The sequence below is a fragment of the Cervus canadensis genome, chromosome 8, assembly GCF_019320065.1.
Source record: "Cervus canadensis isolate Bull #8, Minnesota chromosome 8, ASM1932006v1, whole genome shotgun sequence".
NCBI classification, from domain to species: domain Eukaryota; kingdom Metazoa; phylum Chordata; class Mammalia; order Artiodactyla; family Cervidae; genus Cervus; species Cervus canadensis.
This window is the reverse complement of record NC_057393.1, coordinates 36,851,347-36,876,082: the sequence shown is the minus strand read 5'-3', so window position 1 is coordinate 36,876,082 and position 24,736 is coordinate 36,851,347. Positions and strand designations below refer to the sequence as shown.

The 24,736-nt window shown below is 38.7% G+C and overlaps 1 protein-coding gene across 1 annotated transcript in view; it reads left to right on the top strand.

The window, feature by feature from the left end:
• The first annotated feature begins 4,649 nt into the window (after window positions 1-4,649).
• BTAF1 (B-TFIID TATA-box binding protein associated factor 1) overlaps window positions 4,650-24,736 on the top strand; it is an 85,179-nt gene continuing 65,092 nt past the window's right edge. The window contains exons 1-3 of the mRNA XM_043476013.1: window positions 4,650-4,962; window positions 17,969-18,092; window positions 23,324-23,438. Coding sequence (XP_043331948.1) covers window positions 4,949-4,962; window positions 17,969-18,092; window positions 23,324-23,438 — 253 coding nt within the window. The 5' untranslated portion in view covers window positions 4,650-4,948. The remainder of the gene's footprint in view (window positions 4,963-17,968; window positions 18,093-23,323; window positions 23,439-24,736) is intronic.

Sequence of the window (24,736 nt, the reverse complement as noted above, 5' to 3'; positions counted from 1 at the left end):
ACTACTGAGCCACCAGGCAAACCCCAAAGGTTGTGTATGAGTACTATTTTTATCTCCATTTCACAGCTGAGGAAATTGAGACATAGAATTTAAGTCATTTGCTTAAGGTTGCATAGTTAACAAAAAGTTTGCTCAATGGAGTTAATAACATTTTTGAGTGTTTAAAGTTATAGTCACTTGGTTAAATGCTTTATATTCATTATTTCCTTTAAACTTTGGCCAATAACCTCAGATATGCAGATGACACCACCCTTATGGCAGAAAGTGAAGAAGAACTATAGAGCCTCTTGATGAAAGTGAAAGAGGAGAGTGAAAAAGTTGGCTTAAAGCTCAACATTCAGAAAACTAGGATCATGGCATCTGGTCCCATCACTTCATGGCAAATAGATGCGGAAACAGTGGAAACAGTGTCATTGCAGATGGTGACTGCATCCATGAAATTAAAAGACACTTACTCCTTGGAAGGAAAGTTATGACCAACCTAGAGAGAATATTAAAAAGCAGAGACATTGCTTTGCCAACAAAGGTCCATCTGGTCAAGGCTATGGTTTTTCCAGTAGTCATGCATGGATGTGAGAGTTGGACCATAAAGAAAGCTGAGCTCTGAAGAATTGATGGCTTTTGAACTGTGGTATTAGAGAAGACTCTTGAGAGTCCCTTGGATTGCAAGGAGATCCAACCCATCCATCCTAAAGGAGATTAGTCCTGAGTGTTCATTGGAAGGACTGATGTTGAAGCTGAAACTCCAATACTTTGGCCACCTGATGTGAACTGACTCATTTGAAAAGACCCTGTTGTTGGGGAAGACTGAGGCAGGTGGAGAAGGGGATGACAGAGGATGAGATGGTTGGATGGCATCACTGACTCAATGGACATGAGTTTGAGTAAACTCCAGCAGTTGGTGCTGGACAGGGAGGCCTGGCGTGCTGCAGTCCATGGGGTCGCAAAGAGTCAGACATGACTGAGCGACTGAACTGAACTGAACAACCCTATAAGGTGCTATTATTGTCCCCATTTTCCAGAAGCAGTTGAAGCTTAGAAAGGTTATACAACTTCCCTGAACACACAACTATTAAATGTGGTGAGGAAGGATTTAAAAACAAGCTATTCTGACTTCAATATTTTTATTACACTATGCCTTACCAGTCTGTAACACCTCTCTTCTATATGTCATTTAGAACTACATATCGTATCTAATTACCTCTTGGATATTAAAGAGTAAGGTTTTTTTTTTTTAATGCATATCAGATCATTTTACTTCCATGCTTAAAACCCTCCTATGACTTCCTATTGATTTCAAATGCATGCAGTGGTAATTGGCAGCTTGCAGTGAGCAGTAGCTGGAAGCAAGATTTTAGTTTCCCAGACTGGGAATCCTAACCACTGGACCACAGGGGCCAGCAGTTAAGGCTAGAATCCCTAGTCCTTGCCTGCCTAATAAAGAATGAATTCAGGCAAGAAGGCAGAAGATAAAGAGTAAGTAAAAAGTTTATTTGAAAAGAAAATTATGGGCAAACTCAGAAGAGAGCCGTGCCTTTGGGAAGTTTAAATCCTTTAGGGGACAGTTTTCCAGGTCTTTGTCTTCCTTCAGGCCAATCATCTTGCTTTGTTCCCCCACAGGCCACGGGTTGATCTGTCTCAGGACCCTCCCCTGAGGTGTGCATGCACCCCTCATCCAAGATGGTCCTCAAAGTGAAGGCTTCTGGGAGGAGCAAGACTCATTATGGCCTGAAATTATCCCCTGACTTTTGACTCCAGTGAGCCTTTCTGCACATACATACTGTCTCCCTTGTCCCCAAAAGGGGGGAATGGAGATCCCTTAATCCTTTACTCAAACAGGGTTTTGTCCCTGTTTGTCCTTGCCATGGGCTGCATGAAGCACAAGCTGGAATCAAGATTGCCAGGAGAAATATCAATAGCCTCAGATATGCAGACGACACAACCCTTATGGCAGAAAGCAAAGAACTAAAGAGCCTCTTGATGAAAGTGAAAGAGGACAGTGAAAAGGCTGGCTTAAAACAACATTCAAAAAACTAAGATCATGGCATCTGGTCCCATCACTTCATGGCAAATAGATGGGGAAACAATGAAAACAGTGACAGACTTTATTTTCTTGGACTCCAAAATCACTGCAGATGGTGATTGCATCCATGAAATTAAGATGCTTGCTCCTTTGAAGAAAAGCTATGACTAACCTAGACAGCATACTAAAAAGCAGAGACGTTACTTTGCTGACAAAGGTCCATATAGTCAAAGCTATGGTTTTTCCAGTAGTCATGTATGGATATGAGAGATGGACTATAAAGAAAGCCGAGCATCAAAGAATTGAGGCTTTTGAACTTTGGTGTTGGACTCTCAAGAGTCCCTTGGACTGTAAGATCAAACCAGTCAATCCTAAAGGAAATCAGTTCTGACTATTCATTGGAAGAACTGTTGCTGAAGCTAAAGTTCCAGTACTTTGGCCACTTGCTGTGAAGAACTGACTCCTTGGAAAAGACCCTGATGCTGGGAAAGATTGAAGGCAGGAGGAGAACGGGATGACAGAAGATGAGATGGTTGGATGGCATCACCAAATTGATGGACATGAGTTTGAGCAAGCTCCAGGAGGTGATGATGGACAGGGAAGCCTGGCGTGCTACAGTCCATGGGGTCTCAGAGTTGGACACAACTGAGCGACTTAACTGTTCTTGCCATGATTATTACCTTGACTATTGCCATGACTATTACCTTAAGGTATTTACAAGAGAGAAAGACTGGTTATTTACCGTTTCTGTTGTTACTTCCATTTTGGAGGTCAAAGAAGAGGCTGATTGTAAATTCCTCCACGAGAGTCCCTCTATCTTGTCTCAGGAAATGTAAACAAGAGGCTAGTTTTAAGTATCCAGTCTGAAACCCACTTCTTTGTATCCCATGAAATGCAAACAGGAGGCCAGTTGTAAATGTCTAACCTGGAGCCTATCTATCTCCTACCTCACTACTGCTAGACAAAAATCCAAATTCCTTACAATGGCGCCTTTCTACCTGTCCCATCTTGTCCCCCAAGATAGCCAGCTTCTTTTAGGTTTTTACCTGAGGACTTTTTACCTGAGGTTTTTACCCCTACCTGGAAGACTCCCCAGGTTTTCACATAGCTGACTCCCTCCTGTTAGGCCTCAGATTAAGCTCCTCCTTGGTTTTCCCCTAATTACCCAGTTTGGAGTCTCTAATCATGCTTTCTATCCTATCATTCTGTTTTACATAGCATATAAACATGATATTTTCTCATTTACTTGTTCACTCTTTTTCCTTCCAATAAGTAAGTTCAACTACAGTGGGCACCTTATCTGTTTTGGTTTCTTCTGAAGCCCTAACCTCTAGTATAGAGTTTAGCGTGTGGTAGGTACTTAATTTTGGCTGAATAAATTAATGTAGTGTATGATCAGTAAATGTACCTGCTTGTTAGTTTCAGTGGTGGTAGATGAACTGAGAAGGCAGGTGGGAGGAGCTGGTTAAATATGAAGGCATTTAAACATCAGCTTTTGTCTAATAGTATAAATAGTGCCTAACAGAGTGTTTGGCATAGAACAGGGGCCAAATTAGTATTTGTTTAAGAATGAACAGTATATATTATTAGTAGCTTGGCTCTTGGGCAAATTTCTTAACCTTCCTGAGCTTAGTTTTCTAACCTATAAAGTGAAGATTAAAACTTACTTTACAGGATTAACCTATAAATTATATGAGATAATACATGCCAAATGTCTAGCACATAGGTTTTTAAATTTCTTTCCCTTTACACTTTATAAACTCTTGTAAGCTCTTCTAGCCTCATGACCTCATTTTATTTCTCTAGTACTTCTCATTAGTCTTATTTTATGTATGAAAAAGACTCAGGGGCTGAGGCAAAGCTTCTCCAGGTAATGACAAGCCAATGGACAAGTTTTATAAGCAGAGGAGTGACTCGATGAAAGCAGTGTTTCTTGAAGATTCATCTGTTGGCGGCTTTTAAGATGGGCTCAACTGAAGAAGCTGGAGAAATATTACTTTGACTACTATCATAAAAATCAAGTTTAAGGTGATAAGGGCATGCACTAGGTGACAGAGAACGCTTGAAAACCTAACAAATTAAGAGACTGAACAGCTACACAGCAAAAAAAGACACAAATAAACGGCTGACAGTTTTCAAATACGGTTGAGAAAATGATGGTACCAACAAGGTAAACAATTAAGATACCAAACTTGGCAAAATGGTTGGCAGAAGTTCTTCCCTCTAATACCTATGCAGAACATACGACGGTTACACGGCAAACATTTGAGCCGTGTCTTCTTGTGGATTTCATCCTCCCACTGGGATCGCCATCTGGACTAGAGCATCCTATGGACCTGTGGATTCTGTTTTCTCTAGGAGCAGTCTGGTGAGATGAGAATCGGGGGCGATGAAGAATTAGAAGTAAAGGTTTTGAACTCTGAGAGTCTCGGCTAGATCGACCTTTTTCCTTCTGTAAAATTTAAGTCCTTGAAGACTAACGACCCCCCCGGAAGTGCACAAACAGTCCTTTTGGCAGCTGGTGCCGCCAGGCCGCATCAGCCCGTACTCCTTCGGCTCAGCAGCAGAGCGGAGCACCTCGCGGTGAGCTGACGTCACTTCCGGCGCGCTGACGCTCAGTCCGGCGTGCCGACGCCTGCGTCAGCAAAGAGCGGGGCTGGGGGCACCCGGTTTGAAGTCGTGCGGGTCGGAGCACTGCCGCCTCCGCCGCTGTCTGAGACCCCCTGCTCCCCGGCCGCGGCGGGGAAGAGCTCGGATAGGCGGCAGGGCAGATGCCCTCGGGCCCGCGCCGGGACGTTCCGCGCCGCATCGGCCGCTCCCCTGTGCTCCGCGGCCTGGGCCTGCGCCGCTCAGCTCCCTGGAAACTAGCGCCTCGGCTGCGCGGCTCGTCGCTCGCGGGGAGCTCCGAACCGCCGGCGTCCGGCCATGGCGGTCTCCAGGTGGGTCTAATTCCTCCAGAGCGAACAGGAGGTTCCCATTGTCACTGGGCTCGGGCGCCTTCCTGCCTAGACTCCGCAGTTCTCCCCTCAGTCTGCGGGGCTTTGGACTGGGGTTACTCCACGTCAGTCAGTTCAGGAATGCCTTTTTCTTGCTGAATAGACCGTTTGGCACGTTAGAGCTAGTTTTTCTCTTTCCTCACCATGTTTCTCTTCTCTGGTTTCTCTTCCCTCTTTCAGTTCTAGGAGAATCTTTTCTCTTTCTTAGTATTCTAAGGCCGACCCCTAATCTCCATTTCACGGGAAAACTTGGTAGTAACTGACGAAGTCGGGGAGACTTTGAGTTAGTTATCTAAGTGACCTTCTAATTATGTTAAAATTTGTGTTTACGGCTTTAGGGATATGTTCTTTCCTGAATACTTTTTTCTTACATTATAGTATGGTTCTTCGTTTCGTTTGGCAGTACACAAACAGTCGTCAGCTTTGTAATCTTTAGCAAATTATTTTATTAGTATCATCTTCTTTAACCAAGGCGTGAAAGTTGTATCACGAATCTTAAATTATTTTAAAGTGATGGCCCCTCGATAGGAAAGTATGGGAAACTATAGGGAGACCAGCAAGACATTTCTTTGTATAGGTAGCAGGAAAGTCGTCTTTTTCTCCAATATGAGAGACTGGGTGGGGAGTACATTTTGTCAGAGCCTTGACGTTAGTGGACATTTATATGCGTAAGTAGGGGATAGCCCCTCTGATAGCAGACAGAAGGGTTCACCACGTTTGTTAGAAATGGGTCCTTCTACCATATAGACTGAAAGGGAAAAATGATGACAGTTCAGAAAACATAGTTTTTGTTCATTTTTCAGAGTTAATTGAACAGATTCCTATTTTGCAAGCAAAAGGATAGCCCATACTTCACAGATTCCCTAGATAACTGATGAAAAAGTGTGTGGGAGAAACCCAGTAGAGTTGAGTGTGAGGGACTGCAAGGTACCTGCAGTAGGGGGCATCTAATTTTTATTTCATAGATTGATTCCATTCAGTGTGAGGAAATTCTTATCTTGTGATGTGTATTCTCTATAAAATAGAGAAAAAAATGAAAGTTTAAAGAGCACCTAATCTGCTTGACTAATGCAAATGTATTTACAGAAGTTTAGGGCACCTACATTTCTTAATGAATGAGTTTTCAAAGCAGCTGCTTTTTGTTCTTGACATTGGATTTCAAAAGGTGGTGCTTTTTTTTTCTGTAGATCTTTTTTATTTAGCTTGCCAAAATTCTGTTAAATTCTACTTTAAAGAGAAAACTTGTCATGGTTTTATAAAAGAACTAGTCCTGGGCTTATTTTGATAATATAATAGGTTCGTGGAAAACACTTTTGAGACACTTTATGATTTGGGGATACTACAAGTCCTTGACTTTTTCATATGAGGATTCACTCTGAATAACAGAGTTTAATTTTAAACTGACCTCCTCCATGCACTGAGCACATGTTTATGAACTAAATTTCCTTTCTCTTCTTGGTGTGAAATACAGACTCACTTAGGCTTCCCTCGTGGCTCAGACAGTAAAGAATCCGCTTACAATGCGGGAGACCTGGGTTTGATCCCTGGGTTGGGAAGATCCCCTGGAAGAGGGCATGGCAATGCACTCCAGTTTTCTTGTCTGCAGAATCCCCATGGATTAGAGGTGCTTGGCAGACTACTCCATGGGTCGCAAAGAGTCTGACATGAATAACCACATACACATACATACAGACTCATTTTAATATTTTATTGTAGAACAGGTTGAAAATGGTTGAAGAGATAAAAATCATTTGCGAGAATCAAATCTAAAATATTTTTTGCACTGTTTGTATCAGTGTGTGACTGAAAAATGGTAATGTTTTTATAACCTTTAAATATTTCCAATAGGAGGGAAATGTTAAGTTCAGATCGCCAGATCCAGAGATCCAGGAATAATATTTGACTTAGTCCTCCCTTCCTTTCCCCCAGTCTAGCCAGTCCCCAGATCCAATCTTGTCAGTTCTACCTTTCTAACCTTTCTCTGGCCAATCTTTTCTTTCCAGGCTATTTATCACAGTCCTACTCCATACCACCATCATCTCTAATCCAAGACACCTGTCACCGCAGCCATTCTGCTCTTCCTGCCTCCATTGGTGTCTCTTTCTAATTTATTCTTTGCTTCACTTATATTATTGTTTGCTAATGTTAATTTTAATGTAGCCTTCTTTTTTTTTTTTTCCTGTTAAAACCTTTTAGTTTTCTGTTGCCTTAAGATAAAGGACAAATTTTGTAACAAACACATCTTACCAGATCATTTGTGATCTGGTTCCTGCTTTACCTTTTTAAGCTTAATCTTGTCAAGTTGTTTGAGTCTGTCTCTTCTTAATTCTGAATCTTTGTTCTTTTTCACCTCCTAGTCTCTAGAACATTAATTCCTACCTTCTCCTCCTACCCCCAACCTTAGTTTTTAGATCTAAACCCTAAGCCTATACATGTGTCACTTTGTTTGGGAAGCCTTCTCTGGTATTACTTCATCTCAGCTGGTGAGATTTTGTCTTGCCAGTCATATTTATCATACTTTGTGATTGTTTAATTGTTCGCTTTCTTGCTTGAGTTAACATCAACTCTGTAAGAGAAGTGAATGTCTTTGCTCTTTCTTTCCCGAGTGCCTTTTCTCATAGGTGCTCAATATACTTTTTAAAAAATGGGTGATTGTTTTCTTGTTTAATTCCTGTCATGATTTTTCTGTAACTTTTGTAGAGTATTTCTGGTGTTTTTCAGTAAGTGCTTCTGAGTTTTACAAATTTCCCTAAGAGAGAAAAGCTTTCATTATAGGTTTGAATATTGACCAGAATTATAATTTAAAAAACGATAAATATCATCAGAACTAGTTTTATAAATTTATAGTCTAGTACAATTCTGTGATAGCATGGTCTTTTATAATGCAAATTGGATATAATTTAATTCTGCATTTTGTGTAATCAAAATTTTTAGACCCCACTTAGTTTTTTTTTAATTATTATTTTTGGCTGCATTGGATCTGCGTTGCTGCAAGCAGCCTTTCTCTAGTTGTGGTGTGCAGGCTTCTTATTGCAGTGGCTTCTCTTGTTGCGGCCCACGTGCTTAGATGGCTCCAAGGCATCTGGAATCTTCCCAGACCCAAGATGGAACTCCTGTCCTCAGTATTGGCAGTCAGATTCTTAACCGCTGGACCACCAGGAAGTCCCACACTTAGCCTTTATAAAGGCTTAGTTTTAATGTAGTACTTTGAATTATAAGAATGTAGCAAATGGTAAAATGTATGGTCAACTCTTGATCCCCTATGGGTGAGTTAAATCTTGCTACAACCCCCCCCCCCAAAAAAAAATCCCACAAATCTTTGTGACTCTAAAATTGCAAATACAATGATAGCATTTGAAGTTCTCCATAAAATGCAGTGAAATACTACTAAAAATGTGTGACTCCTTTAGACCCCTAGTAAGAGTATACACATGTGAGAGGACATGTTGCCCTTAATAAGTGAATGCTGGAAAGTCAGCCACACTCACTAGCTACTTGACTTGCTCTTATAACGTCAACTAAGCAAAAAAACCCCAAATTAGTATATATTACAGGCTTTCAGTGTTGTTTGCAAGCAATTTAAATAATAATTATTAAATCTTTGAATACTATGTTGTTTTGTAAGACTCTTTCCCTCTATCATCTGTCACTAATTGGAGTTGAGCCACCAACAGTAAAGGTAATGTTAGAGGGATTGTTAAAAGTTTAGTTCATTACAGGTGGTGGGTGAATCTGTAACAATGTTGGATTCCATAGCTTAATACAGATTTTTTTAAAAGATTGTTTTTGATACCTTTGCCTGTTTATACCACAGTTGGTTGTTGTTATGCATCAATTAGCTATCATGAATTTAGTTTTTCCTTGATCATATAGAGAGAATGTAAAAATATAATTTAGAGAATTTTCCATCAGTGATCTCTGCTATAAAGGTCATGTCTAAAATATGTAGACAGTAATTATGACTTGACTGTTTTAGAAGCTATACCTTAAGTCTGTGACACACATCTTTGCAGTTTAAAAATGATGCTGTGTTCAGAAAAGATTCTGAACATACCCTCTTATGGAAGAAACAAATTGCTACATGTGAGCAGAACTTTGCTCTGTTGTGTTAATTCTCTCTCAATACTGCTGATGCTTCAGAGAAACATTGTTTCAGTGACCTATTCTGCACAGTAAAGGGAAGCTTCTTGATGTGGGGGTCCTTGCTCTTGACAGGGAAAATCCTAATACATTTACCTGTAGGAGAATACACCTGTAGGAGAGCACAAGTGTTTTTTGTTTGCTAGGCCTATTCCTCCATTATTACTAATTTCTATCCATTATAAGATTGAGAGAAGACACTGTTGTAAATTGTAATATATTAAATATTTTGTACTTTAAAAATGGGGACCAAAAGCTATGAAAGGTAGAGGAGGTGTTATATAAGTGTATCCATTTTAATCCCTTTGATTAAATTCCTCCCTGTTTCTTTAGTCTGTTTCTCAAAGTACTATACACCTAACAGAATTCACCATTTTAACCATTTTAAAATGTACACTTTGAAATGAAGTTTTAATCCACTACACATTTTTTCCCCTGAAAAATCTAGATTTTTATGTTTAAGATAAAGTCATACAAGGGGCAGAGGTTAGGGGGGAAAAAGTGTCCTGAAGGAAATAGTGCACCTTGGCTGTCCTTTTCAGCACTCATTTAACAAGTATTTACAGAGTGCTTTCTGTGTTCCAGGTGCTGGAGATACCGCAGAGAATAAAAATGAATTTCCCATTCTCATGGAGTTCCTGTTCTCGGGGGGTGTGGGGAGAATATAAATATCTGGCACACACCTGCCCTTGCATCTGGCTTTGGTGTTGTTTCACATCTTCATATTTGTTCTGTGTTCTCTGTGGTATTTCAAATTAATCTACTTTCTTGTAGCATTAACATAGTTTCAAATAACCCACAGTAGGAACTTAAAGGCATACATTTTAAAACATCAGTCTAGGCAATTTCTTTTGACCATAACTTCCTTGCTTAATGACGTTGTGTAGGACTAAGCACAGTGTTGATACCGGATATTTATGTTCTTATTCCCTAAGTAACACAGAAAAGAAAAGCCTCATATAGTAAATGTAAAAAATGCATGACAAAATGGACAAACTTGACTGATCATTCCCTTTTAGTTACAATTACAAAGCCATCTCTGACATACTCTGTCAGTTGACCTTGCATAATTTTTTTAGAGTAGTTAAATTTATTCTGAGAATACTGAGATTGGAAATAGATTGCGAAAGTTATATCTTAAACACTTTCTTTTTCCATCCTCAGATAGTGGAAATGCAATATATATTTGTTTATTGATGTTGAAGTAGTAGTCTAGGACATTTTTATAGTTTAGCATGCATATTATTCCTTTTTATATTCTTACTTTTTTAATTATGATAGCACAAACAGCTGAAGAGAAGTTAAATTACAGCCAGTTTTTTAAAACCACATTTTCTATTTTAATTTGAAGTAGCATTAATTTTCAATATTGTATTAGTTTCAAGGATATAACATAGCAATTCAATATTTTATATATATCACTTAAAGTTATAATAAAATAATGGCTGTCTTTCCCTGTGCAGTACAATGCATCCTTGTTGCTTATTTGTTTTATATATAGTAGTTTGTGTCTGTTAATCTCACACTCCTATCTTCTCATTCCCCTCTTCCCTCTAGGCAGTCTTTAGAGCAGTTTTCTGAAATCACAGGTTCATAAAATAAACATGGATCATGTCTTTTATAGTTATTTCTCTGAATTAAAATCCAATTGAAAATGGGCCAGATTATCATCATCAATAGATTCATAACCAGTTGTTGTTCAGTCACTCAGTCATGTCCGATTCTTTGTGACCCCATGGACTGCACCATGCCAGGCTTCCCTGTCCTTCACCATCTCCCTGAGCTTGCTCAAACTTATGTCCATTGCATCAGTGATGCCATCCAACCATCTCATCCTGTTTCATCCTCTTCTCCTCCTGCCTTCAATCTTTCTCAGCATCAGGGTGTTTTCTGGTGAATCGGCTCTTTGCATCAGGTGGCCAAAGTATTGGAGCTTCAGCTTCAACGTCAGTCCTTCCAATGAATATTCAGGACTGATTTTCTTTAGGATTGACTGGTTTGGTCTTGCAGTCCAAGGGACTCTCAAGAGTCTTCTCCAACACTACAATTCAGAATTATCAATTCTTTGGTGCTCAGCCTTCTTTAGGGTCTAACTCTCACATCCATACATGACTACTGGAAGAACCATAGCTTTGACTATACAGACTTGTTGCAAAATGATGTCTCTGCTTTTTAATACACTGTCTAGGTTTGTCATAGATTTTCTTCCAAGGAGCAAGCATCTTTTAATTTCATGGCTGCAGTTGCCATCTGCAGTGATTTTGGAGCCCAAGAAAATAAAGTGTGTAACTGTTTCCATTGTTTCCCCATCTATTTGCCATGAAATGATGGGACCGGATGCCATGATTGTTGTTTTTTTAATGTAATCAGTGGATACTGTCAAATATAATTGCACCATGTTTTATTTATTCTACAGTCTTTGGTATCTTCTGTTCAGCTTGACATCTATTACCTCTTTCTCCTCCATATGTCTGTCCTTTGGAGAATGAAGAGTAGCATTTTTTACTATTAGCTGTTATGCAACATAAGCTTTAGCCAAAAGAAGTATTGTGATAAGTACTGTATTCCCTCAATCAGCCCTTCTTTTAACTTTCTTTTTCTTTTGATCACCTGGCTTCCTTCAGACTTGTCCCTCATCAAGGGCCCCGTCTGCCCTCCAGCATAATGCTGGCTCTGTGTCATGTCCTCTCTCCCTCTCCCCTGCCTGTTCATCACACCAGCCTTTCCCATTGTGTCCTGACCCTGTGCTCACCCGCTTGCCTCAGAGCTGGCTATCCTGGTGTAACAGGCCAGATTGCCCTCTTGTGAGATCCTGTCTGCTCATCCCTTTGTTGTTCCTCTTGTGTGGCATCTAGTCTGTTATCCTGGAGAGAAGAATGAAAAACTCCAAAAGGGGCTTTGAGTCAGGAGCACCAAAGAAGCATCCTTGTGTCCCCATTCTTGTATTCAGGGAATCAAATCGCACTATCAAAAGGTGGGAGAGGTGAGAATAGGTCTGGAATTGGATGAGAGGATGAGCTGATGTACCCTCAGGGCAGGTGACCTGTGAGGGAGCAGAGGTGACATGACGTGGCATTGGGGTATCAGGCTTTGCAGAAAGCAGAGGCAGGAGGAACTGTGCAGTTGTGAGGCAAATTCAGCATTAAGTTAGAGGAGTAGAAGGTCTTTGGGCAGGACTGTTTCTGCAGAGGACTAAAGGAAAGTTGAGGAAGGGTAGAAATTATTGAAGGAATACAGTGCCTACCGCCCAGTCGTTTTCAGCTTGCTCTTTGCAGCAGCCATAACTGCCTTGATGTTCAGATTGCTAAAGTACTGCTGTACTCATCTTTTTACTTACTGAAACATTGCTTTAGCATCACTTCTGTTATTTTTATAACTTGTTTTTGTGTAGTATAGCTGTAACAGATTAAAGATATTTCTCAAAGGAAGCAAAAAAAATATATAGTACTCTCTTTGTTTAAAAATGGTGCTTCAACCTATGAATTTTTCTTTATCTATAATTTTAATTACAACCAGGTACTCAACAAATATTTGAATTCTGTGCAAAGACACTTTGCACAGTATTGTGGGGGACAAAAAGAATCATTGAAGAAGGTGAAGCCTCATAAGCATAGGACAACATGTGACAGATTAATGTAAAGACACAAAAAATGTATAATAAATTCCAAAATGGTTATGCAAAATGAGAATCCCTGTGGATTTTAGAAGAGGATGTAATTATGTAGTAGTCCATGAGATGGTGTCAAGGAGGTAAAGAACTTGAACTGAATCTGAATGGGTGGGAGTGAGCTGAAGAATTGGACCAAGAGAAGACATTCCAAGTAGAAGAAACAGTGTTGACAAAATTGTGGAAATCAAAATGGCCCTTGTTTGGGAGATACTTTCTTGTTTTTGATTACTACCTGGTAGATAAGAGTGAGCCATTGAAAGTTTTATAATAAGGTTTGATCACAGGGTGTTCTAGGAAGTAAACTTAGCAGTGAGATCTTATTAGTATGGAGTTTTGCTCATCAGGCAGTTGAAAGTTTGCATTTGAGCTCCCAGATGGGCTAGATTTGGGGATTATTTGTTCTGTGTTATAGTTTAAACAAATTACAGTTTCCTGCAGGAGAAACTGATGAGAGATGAACAGCCAAGGATTGAATTTGGGAGAATATTCTTATTAAGCATGTTAAGAATAGGGAAACCATGGAAAGAATTAAGAGATCAGAGAAGAACAGGGTAATAGAATGTTTTGAAAACTTAGGAAGGAATGTATTTTAAGAATGGGGTACGTACTGAAATCAGATGTCACAGAAGAATCATGAAAATTGGATTTACAAAAAACAAAGCTATTGGTTTTAGAGCTTAGAATTTCATTGGTGACCTTCAGATGTGCTATTTCAGTAGTAGAGAAAGATAGAAACTTGATTTATGGGGATTAAAATGTATGTGGTGAGAAGGTAAAAGAAGTGATTTTAAACACTTGTTCAAGATGCTTGGCAGCAAAAAGAGTGTTCTGGAAGATGGAGGTCAAGCGGTTTATCTTATTAAAGACAGAAGATTTATATTTATATTTAAAGACAGAAGAGAGTAGATTAATAAGGCAGTGATGTAAGATATTAGAGAAAGGATAGTTGAATGAGGGTAGAAGATGGTATGAAGAAAATGGCGAGACATTATGCAAGTCTTGAAGAGAAATAACGACTGTCTTTTCATCTGTAATTGAAAGGATGAGTGTAAAGACCTTTGAAAGGTAATAAGTGAGGTGAGATAGTTTGTATTCTAATAACCTAGGGATCTACTCAGTCCATTCATTTTTAAGGAATAGGTAATGGCAATTGGGACTTGAGGAAAGTGGAAATGATTGGGGGGAAACTTGGAAAACTCAATTTTGACTATTTATACATGGACTTACAAACAGGTTAGTATTGTCACTTCCTTAGAGTGTTCATTTTGCAGCCAGCTTTGCTTTTCATCACAAAAGCAGGAACTCCATCACTGAAAAGGAGTTATGAAGTATTGGGCTGGTTAAAAAGTTTGGGTTTTTCTGTAAGATGTTACAGAAAAACTCAAACAAAATTTTTGGCCAATCCAATAGTTGAAATCTATCCAGAGGTTCAGTCTAAGGAACTTTGCATCAGATAAATCAAAGATATGACAAACATGGTATTTAAGGGGGAAAAAAAACTATAAACAATTGCAGTGATGTGAAGGTATGAAATATGACTAAATCTAGTTTTACCCTATAAAAGAAGAGGTTAAATGAAGTTAAGTGAGTTTCTTCTCTAAGTCTTCTAACAAGTGACAAAAGTAATACTTTTAAAGATCGCCTAACTTCCAGTCTAGTTGTTCTACCATTTTGTAACTTTTCCTCTAGTAAGGTCCTGGATTTATGTAAACTGTATACATACAGTTTATGTTATAAAGAATACATGCATCATATACAGATATAAGTCCATTGTTGTATAAATATGACCTAAGACATAATTTTTATAATAAAACATTTAATTTTTGATAATTTTGTTTGCCATAGAATATAGATTTAAAATGAATATTTATTTGCCTTGATAGAAAATTGTTCATAGATATTACATTTTCTTTTTGCAAATTTCTTTTCATTGAGTAGAGGCATTCAGAATTAGTCCTGGCAATAGGCATATATTTGTTGTGAAGTTTCAGAGACAGTTTCAGTAACTTTAACATCACAATCAGTTATAAAGATGAAAATACATCAAAGAGCATTCTTAGAGTTATGTATGGGATGTATGAGGGAGGTCATTTTAATGGGAAAAGGATTTGGGATCTGACTTAGTGTTAGAATTTTATGAAAACCACTGTCAGAAGATTTTTTTCCTCCCCTTTGTCCCATTATCTCTGAGTCATTCTTCACCAAATCCTGTAGCAAAGCCTGAAGAGTAAATGAATGAAGGCAAGTATTTAGGCAGCCTTGGATAGATAAAGAGAAATATTATGTCAAAAGGTAGGGTGTGTCCATGCACAGTGTTTTTTCAGAATTAATTTCTTTATAATCACTGTGTGCCATTCAGTATATAGGAAGCCAAAATTGTGTTGTATTACTCTCTTTTTCTTTATGTCACTGGCTTTAATTACCTCATATTTTGTTTAAATACCCTTAACTGTATATACCCTTAACTGTAAAATTTGAACCTTGCCTCTTAGTATTTTGAGTCAGTTGAAAAGTTTTCATGATACCCTTAGCCTTCTTGAGTGAAAAAAGCCTATTTTAATTGCATATATGTGAAAGTTGCTCAGTCATGTCTGACTCTTTGTGACCCCATGGACTATACACTCCATGGAATTCTCCAGGCCAAAATACTGGAGTGGGTAGCCTTTCCCTTCTCCAGGGGATCTTCCCAACCCAGGGATCGAACTCAGGTCTTGTGCACTGCAGGCAGATTCTTTACCAGCTGAGCCCCAAGGGAAGCCCAGTTGTGTATATATATGTGTATGTGTGTGTATATTTTTTTTTTTTTACTAGTTACAATGATTTTGTGTTTATTAGTAACTGGCTAGTTTGATAAATACTGCCCCCTCCAAAGGGCTTCCCATGTGGCTCAGTGGTAGAGAATCTGCCTGCCAATGTAGGAAAAGATGTGAGTTCAATACCTGGGTTGGGAAGATCCCCTGGAGAAGGAAAAGACCACTCCAGAATTCTTGCTGGGAAATCCCATGGACTGAGGAACCCAGCAGGTCTATGGTCCATAGGGTTATAAAAGAGTCAGACTCAATGACTAAACAGCAGCAACCCCCTCCAAAAGAAGAAAAGACCCTGCTTATTTCATGTGACCCCTTATAGCTTTATATTTTGTTATAAAGGGATTTTAGAGCTTTGCTTTCTAATTTTTTAGTTCTTTGTAAAAGAAAAATAATCCCAGAGGTAAAAGATGAGCCTGTTTGCAGTTTCTTAATACTTAATAGTCATGCTTAACTTTGGGACCTTGGTTGTTTTCTCTTCCTCATTAGATGAGATGTAAAGGTTTGTTCTCGAAATCTCCCCTCATATAGGATTGGGGCACAATTAATATCACCTTGCCCCTTTTCATCCTTCATCTTGTATAAATACCCGTTTATTCTGTATATGAGACTGCCTTCCTTTCTTTACCTGTGGTATCCATTTGCCTTATTGAACCTGATTAATACTGTGGTGGAAGGGCTAGACCTATATGACACATGGACAGCTGATAGTAGTTACTGGTTTCTTTCTCTTTTTCAAATCTTAGGATTTTCCTGTATCCCAGAAACAAAGTGACACAGTTTTCCATTTCCCCCCACTTATTCCAGGTGTAAGACATTGTGATTTTATTCCAAACTACCTATTGGATACGTGTCAGAACTTGGATTTGAATCGTGGTGCTGTGGCTCTGGCCCATAATGGTGTTTGTCTTTTACATACTGTTTCCTCAGAGATCTTATTGCCATTCTGTCACTTCTATACAAATGACTCGTGTATCTATATACCTTTCGTCTCAACTTTCTTCTGAACATCAGATTTCTGTTTCAGCTGTTCTTTTTGCTTTCCCCTTGCTTTCCTGATCCTGCCACTAATAAACTTGTCATCTTTCCTCAGAAACGTTTCTTCCACTAGTTCTTCCCATTTCTTTAATGACATCTTCATTTCTAAGATTCAGAGTCTCAGAATCCTTTCATTTCCATGACATTACCATGGTAATTCTGCAGCCTTTTCCCCAACTTCTTTCTAGTCTTGTAACCATGATTGTAGTTCAGGTCTAAAAGTTCTCATAAAAGTTTCCTTTTTACTTCTTGCTCCACCCTGCTGCAAGACTAACCTTCCTGAAGCATAGCTCCAGTTCCATGACTTTCTTTTTTAAAAAATAATTTTATTTATTTGTTTTTGGCTGTGATGGGTCTTCCTTTCTGAGTGGGCTCTTCTCTAGATGCAGTGAGTGGGGGCTTCTCTCTAGTTCTGGTGTGCAGGCTTCTTGCTGTGGTGCATGGGCTTTCTTTTGTTGTGGAACTGGGGCTCTAGGATGCAAGGGCTTCAGTAGTTGGAGCATGTGGACTCAGTAGTTGTAACTCCCCGGCGCTAGAGCACAGGCTCAATAGTTGTGGCTCATGGGCTTAGTTTGTCTTTGGCATGTGGGTCTTCCCAGATCAGGGATGGAACCCGTGTCTCCTGCATTGGCAGGAAGGTTCTTTACCACTGAGTCACCAGGGAAGCCCCCATGTCTCTCCTGATCAGTCTCTTTCATGGCTGGGCTATAATTCAGGGGTCTCCACAATTGGTCTCTAGCTGCTTTTGTAGCTACATCTTCCACTATTCTCTTAAGTGTACCCTGAATTACAACCAGACTGTGTTACTCACTTCTCTAAATATAGCCTCCTTTGTCTTACTGCTGTTCTCTTCTTATTCCCTCTTCCAGATGTTTCTCCCCCTTTTCCCTTTTACCGCCTCATTTTCACCAGTATTGAATTTTTTTTGCTACCATTAAGGTCCAATTCATACACCATTTCTTTTAGAAAGCCCTTTTAGTATTATACAGTTGGGGATATAGTATTTATTGCCTACATCCCAGCTCCTTAAAGCACTTTTTCCTTTTCTGACATGTGCTTATTGGACGTGTATATGCATGTACAATTCCTGTGTTATACCCTATATTCTAATTATTTGTTTACTTGCCTTTCCCACTCACTCCACCTCCATAGCAAGTTCCTTAGGAGTAGATTAGTTTATCTCCTACAACTCAGCCATAACTCTCTCTTCATAGATGCTGAATATGTACATTTATTGACTCAAACATATATGAGGACACATTTCAGAATAACCATTATATTTTTGTTATTTTAGGCTTGACCGTCTTTTTATCTTGCTGGACACTGGCACTACTCCAGTTACAAGGAAAGCTGCTGCACAGCAACTTGGAGAAGTGGTGAAGCTTCATCCCCACGAGCTGAATAATCTGTTATCTAAAGTAAGGACTCTTCTTTCTCTTTTAGTATAATACAGTTGTAGAAATTTATCCATGGGTAAAAACATAAAAGGAGAGAAGGAAGTTGTCTTATTAGTGACAGTTTGTGGTCTTCAAATTCATTAAATAAGTCCAGTATTTTCCCAAATATTTAAAATTTTTTACTATTTTTTTGTCATAAGGTTTAAAGTACTTTGTTTTTTATGTCAAGTTTTATTGTCGAAGGGTTTTGACAATAAAGAACCTTTGGCCTGTGGAACAAATTTGAATCTGATTCAGTGTCGTAATGAACTAAGTTGTTAATCTAGTTTGTTAGTGGTCTAACTTGTTCTTAGCAGCTAATAATTATATCAGTTGACAGTCTTCAAATGGATGAGTACTCATGGGTAATGGTGGAAATATATGAGAAGCTTGTTGTCATTACATTCTTAGTTATTAGCCCTTTGAAAGTGGAGGCTTTCTCCTTTGGTGGATAAATGTTTTCATAATCCTAGCCCATGTTCTTTCCCTAAGCAGTTGCTTTATTTTTACTGATTTCTGTGGTCTTGTAGAAGTGTGACTGTATGATGTGCTCTGCTCAGTCATATCCAACTCTTTGTGACCCCATGGACTGCAGCCCACTAGGCTCCTCTGTCTGTGGAATTTTCCAGGCAAGAATATTGGAGCAGGTTACCATTTCCTACTCCAGGGGCTCTTCCCAACCCAGGGATAGTAAGCAGCAAATTCCATGTATTTAATTCTTTGGCATGCAAAATAAAAACAGGAGTACTTGGTATGTGTGTTTAGTGGGAGTGGGGACAGTGGAGAGCCGATGGGATGGGAAGCAATATGATAACCCAAATATTGGAATACCCAAGATCTCTCTATTCCCACCAGTCTTACCTCCTCCTCTAGTTCTGATTTGTCCCTCCCTGGTTCCTCTGAGTAGGAGTTCTAAGCCCTTGTCATCCTACACAATCTGCCCTCTATTGTTCCTGTCATCGGGGCGAACAGCAACTCTCTCTCCAACACACTCCTCACTTAGATACTATCAGAACTTTCTAACCAAGACGTAAATGGAGAAATAGTGATTTGACATCTACAGGTTCCATGTTCTCAGAATGAAGAAAGATGCACATTTGACAATACTATACTCGTGTGTTAGATGTGGGGATAGAGAGGCATACCCGTTTCTTCTCATCCCAAGGGAAGAGATGGAAGACTGAATGAACTGAGACTGTAAACAATGAATAAGACTAACCTCTGCCGAACTGAGAAAAAGTTTGCAGCCTTCCAAGTGAGTTCTATCCTTCTTAACTCAGACCTCACCATTTGACTGCCATCAACTAATTTTAAAAGAGGCAAAGTTTGTTTTTAGCACTTTCTCATCTCCTATCCCCTCTCTGCCCACAGTGTTTTCCTATTGCCTTCGGTTTTATTTTTGTGAAAAATAGCTTTATTGAATAGATTTTATATACCATGTAATTCATCCAGATAAAGTGTACAATTCAGTGATTTTTAGTAAATCCACAGATACATGCAACTATCACCACGATCTAATTTTAAAACATTTTGTGTGCTAAGTCACTTCAGTCGTGTCCTACTCTTGGCAACCCTATGTTGCCCACCTGTAGCCAACCCAACTGTAGCCCACCAGGGTGCTCTTTCCATGGGATTCTCCAGGCAAAAATACTGGAGTGGGTTACCATACCCTCCTCCAGGGGATCTTCCCTACCCAGGGACCAAACCCGTGGCTCCTGCTTTACAGGCAGATTCTTAACCACTGAGCCATTGGGGAAGCCCTGAAACATTTTTGTCTCCCTCAAAAGAAACCTCATGCCAATCACTCTCTATCACTCTCCCTTCCATACCCAGTCCTAGGCAACCACTAATCCCCTCTGTTTATAGACTTGCTTGTTTTGAACATTTTATATTAAATATGTGGTATTTTGTGATTGTTTTTTCACTTAAATGTTATTTTCAAGGTTCTTTCATGTTGTGTGTGCTAAGTCACTTCAGTCCTGTGCAGCTCTTTGCGACCCAGTGGACTGTAGCCTGCCAGGCTCCTGTCCATGGGGTTCTCCAGGCAAGAATACTGGAGTGAGTTGCCATGCCCTCCTCCAGGGGGGATCTACCCAACCCACGGATCAAAACCCATGTCTCTTTGTGTCTCCTGCATTAGCAGGCAAGTTCTTTACCAATAGTGCCACCTGGGAAGCCTTCTTTCATATTTTTGCATATTTCATTCTTTTTTATTGCCAAATTATCATTCTTTGTATAGATAGGGATAATGTTGGATATACCACATTTTACTTATTTCTTTATCAGTTGATGGACATTTTAGTTGTTTCCACTTTTTGGCCTGTTATAAATAATGCTGCTATGAAAATTTGTGTGCAAGTTTTTGTATGGATGTGTGTCTTCATACATGGGTGTATACTAGAGAGTAGAATTGCTGGGTCATATGGTTACTGTGTTTAACTTTATGAGGAACTGCCAGACCACAGCCAGGAACTGGCTCCACCATATTACATTCCCAACAGCATGTATGAGAGGTCTGATTTCTTCATATCCTTGCCAACACTTTTATTTTTTTAATTTTGTTCATGTATTTTTGGCTCTGCTGGGTCTTTGTTGCTGCATGTGGGCTTTCTCTAATTGCAGCAAGCAGGGACCACTCTCTAGTTGTGGTGTGCCGGCTTCTCATTGTAGTGGCTTCTCTTGTTGCAGAGCACAGGCTCCAGAGTACGAAGGCTTCCGTAGTTGCAGCTCGCAGTCTCTAGAACGCAGACTCAGTAGTCGTGGCTCAACAAGCTTAGTTGCTCCATGGCATGGGGAGTCATCCTGGACCAGGGATCGAACTTGTGTCTCCTGCATTGGCAGGCAAATTATTAACCACTGTACTACCAGGGAAGTCTCCAGCACATAACTGTTAACTGACTGTTTATATTCATACCAGTATGTATGAAGTGACACTATAGTTTTGATTTGCATTTTCATATGACTAATGATTTGAATGTCTTTTCATTTATTTATGGACCATTTCTGTATCTTCTTCGGGGACCTGTCTATTCATATCCTTTGACCATTTTTAAGTGGCATATTTGTTCTTTTATTGATGAGATGTAAGATTCTTTATACATTTTGGATGCAAGCCCCTTATCAGATATGGGGTTTGCAAATGCATTCTGCTAGTCTTGAGGTTGTCTTCACTTTCTTAATGGTATCCTTTGAAGCACAAAAGTTATTAGTTACAATGAAGTTGACTTTATCTTTTTTAAACACATGACTTGTGTGCTCTTGAGATCATATCTAAGAAACCTTTGCCTTATCCAAGGTTACAGAGGTTTATCCCCATGTTTTCTTCTAACAGTTTTATAGTTTTAGGTCTTATTTTTAGGCTCTGGTGTATTTTGAGTTAGTTTTGTGTCTGATGTGAAGTAGGGATTTTACTTTATTATTATTTTTTTTTTAAATAATTTTATTTTTGGCTGTGCTGGGGTCTTCATTGCTGCACGGGCTTTTTTCTGGTTGCAGTGATTGGGGGTTACTCTCTATTGCGGTGCACAGGCTTCCCATTGCGGTGGCTTCCCTTGTGGAGTGCGGACCCTAGGCGCTCGGGTCAGTGTTTGTGCTCCCTGGCTCTCGGGCACAGACTCAACAGTTGCGGCATGCAGGCTTGGTTGCTCTGAGGCATGTGGGATCTTCCTGGATCAGGGGTCAAACCTGTCTCATGCGTTGGCAGGCAGATTCTTTACCATTGAGCCACCAGAGAAACCATGAAGTAGGGGTTTTAAGTCATTATTTTGTTGCTGTAGCACTATTTGTTGAAAAGATCCTTTTTTCCCCATTGAATTGTCTTGACACTGTTGTTGAACATTGGTTGACCATAGACACATAGTATTATTTTTTAACTAAATTATTTTCCATTGATCTGTGTATCTGTCCTGCCGTTGCCACACTGTCTTGATTATTGTTGCTTTGTAGTAAGCTTTGAAATCAAAAAATGTGAATCTGCCAACTTTATTATTCTTTTTCAAGATTGTTTTGGTGATTCTGTGCATCTTAAATTTACATATAAATTTTAAGATCAACTTGTCTATTTCTGCAAAAAAAAATAATAAAGCTGGGATTTTGATAGAAATTTTGTTGAATCCACATTCAGTTTAGAGAGTGAAAGTGAAGTCGCTCAGTCGTGTCCGACTCTTTGCGACCCGGTAGAGTATAGCCCACTAGGCTCCTCTGTCCATGGGATTCTCCAGGCAAGAATACTGGAGTGGGTTGCCATTTCCTTCTCCAGGGGATCTTCCCTACCTAGGTATCAAACCCAGGTCTCCCACATTGCAGGCAGATGCTTTAACCTCTGAACCACCAGGGAAGCCCAGTTTAGAGGGTATTACTATGCTAATAATACTAAGTCTTCTAATCCCTGAACATGAGGTGTCGTTTATTTGGGTCTTCTTTAATTTCTTTCAATAGTATTTTGAATTTTTTTTTTATAGTCTTCAGTATACAAGTCTTGCACTTTTTTGCTTAAATTTATTCTTAAGTATTTTATACTTTTTGATACTATTATAAATGAGATCATTTTCTTAATTTCATTTTCAGATTGTTGAAAGTGTAAAAAAATACAGTTGATTTTTGTACACCGTATTGGTCTTATATCTTGCTCTCTTGCTGTACTTACTTTTCTAATGGTTTTATAACTCTTGCATTGAGTAATGGGACTTAGTGACTAATATGCACTTTGCTTTTCTAGTATGTTAAAAACTTATTTTTTAAATGCACTTAAGCATTCTTTTATTACGTTTCCTGTTTCCTTTTTTGAAAAGTTAATAACTGTATTTATTTTTGGCTATGTCTGCTCTTGCTTGTGGCATTTGGGATCTTTCTTCTCTCTAGTTGTGGCACAGGGACTTAGCAGTTTCGGCTTGAGGGTTTAGTTGCCACATGGCATGTGGGATCTTTGTTCCCCAACCAGGGATTGAACCTGTATCCCCCTACATTGGAAGGCGGATTCTTAACCACTGGATCACAAGGGAAGTCCCCTCCCCATTTCCTTTTTTTAAAGTGTAGTGATATTTCTTGTGACTGATAGAAAGTCTTATCAATGATTTTAATAATTGCAAAGTGTTTTGTATAAACTTGAGAGCTGCTAAATTAGAAATTAATAAGTATATTTGTGTTCTTCTCTTTTGACTATTTGAACAAACAATATTTTTTGGTGTGTAACTTTTATTTTACAATTTTTTAAGGTGTTGATATATTTAAGGAGTACAAATTGGGATACTCGGATTGCAGCAGGACAAGCTGTTGAAGCTATAGTGAAAAATGTACCTGAATGGAATCCCGTGCCAAGAACCAAACAAGGTGCTTTTAAGAGGAAAAAGTAGTTTGTAGTAAAAACTATACATTTTATGTTTTAGTAATTCCACTTTTAAAGGCTTAATTTTCATACTTTTAGGTGCAGTCTTGTCGGGAAATAAAATTGAACAAGGTGTTTTTTCACCATGTTTTAAAAATTGTACTAGACAATCTCTTCTCATATATATTTTAAATTATTAATTCTACAATATGGTTGATTTGCAGAGATTATTACTTCCCTCGAGGATTTATGCCCTAAAAAATAAAATCAATTAAGTATAAATATTTTATGCTTAAAACAGTCAAATTTTTCCTGTTGCTGTGAGAATAGGGTAGTTGTTTACTAAATTTAAATAAGCACAATTATGTGTGGACATTTGGAGAGGTCAGTCTTTTAGTCCTTTTATGCCTTTTAGATGTCTTTTAGTGGAAATTACTTGTTTTCTGACTGCCTGTTATATATGACACTTGAAATGAATGTATGCTTTTACAAATTTATAAAGTTACACATTTTAATTAAGTGAGAATTTAATATGGTGTAACTGCATTTCATTTTCAAGTCACTTTTAGTAATATGAGTTTTATCCTGTCTTATCTATAATTTTTACTTTAATTTGCTGCACCTATTATTTTGAGAAATTATGTTAGTTTGTCTTCTCTCATCGAAAGAAATACATAACCAGAAGAAGTTACAAATTGTTTTAGAAAAGAGCCATTTCCTTTCCAACTTATTACCCCTGCTTATTTTGGTATATAGAGATACTAGGACTTAAATTCTTTTCAAAAAAAACTTTTTTTTTCCCCTTCAGCACAACCTTGTTAATGAAATCTTAGTTCCCCCACCAGGAATTGAACCCAAGCCCATTGCATTGACTACATGGAGTCTTAACCGCTGGACTGCCAGAGAATTCCATCCCCCCAAAAAGCTTTAAATTAGTTACACTAGCATTAAAATATATAGTATCATTAGTATCACATGTATAGTATTAAATATATTGTCATCATTAGAAAACATTAAGAAATTCATAGCAGTTCCCTTTCAGTTTAGCAATTATACTTTAGTTTGTAGAGAATTATACGCAAATGGCCAGCTAAACAAACTGTTGTCAGTGAACAATTTATAGTATATATAAAATTTTACAGTGGCATAACCTTTTTGGGCGGAATATAGAACATTTCATAAATAGTTTTAGGCCCCAGATAGATATTTAATTTTAACAGTTTGCCAGATTATAATTTGCTTATATTAAGAGAAATGAGTTCTATTGATTGAGTAGTTTTTATGTCCTAGATATTCCTAGGTA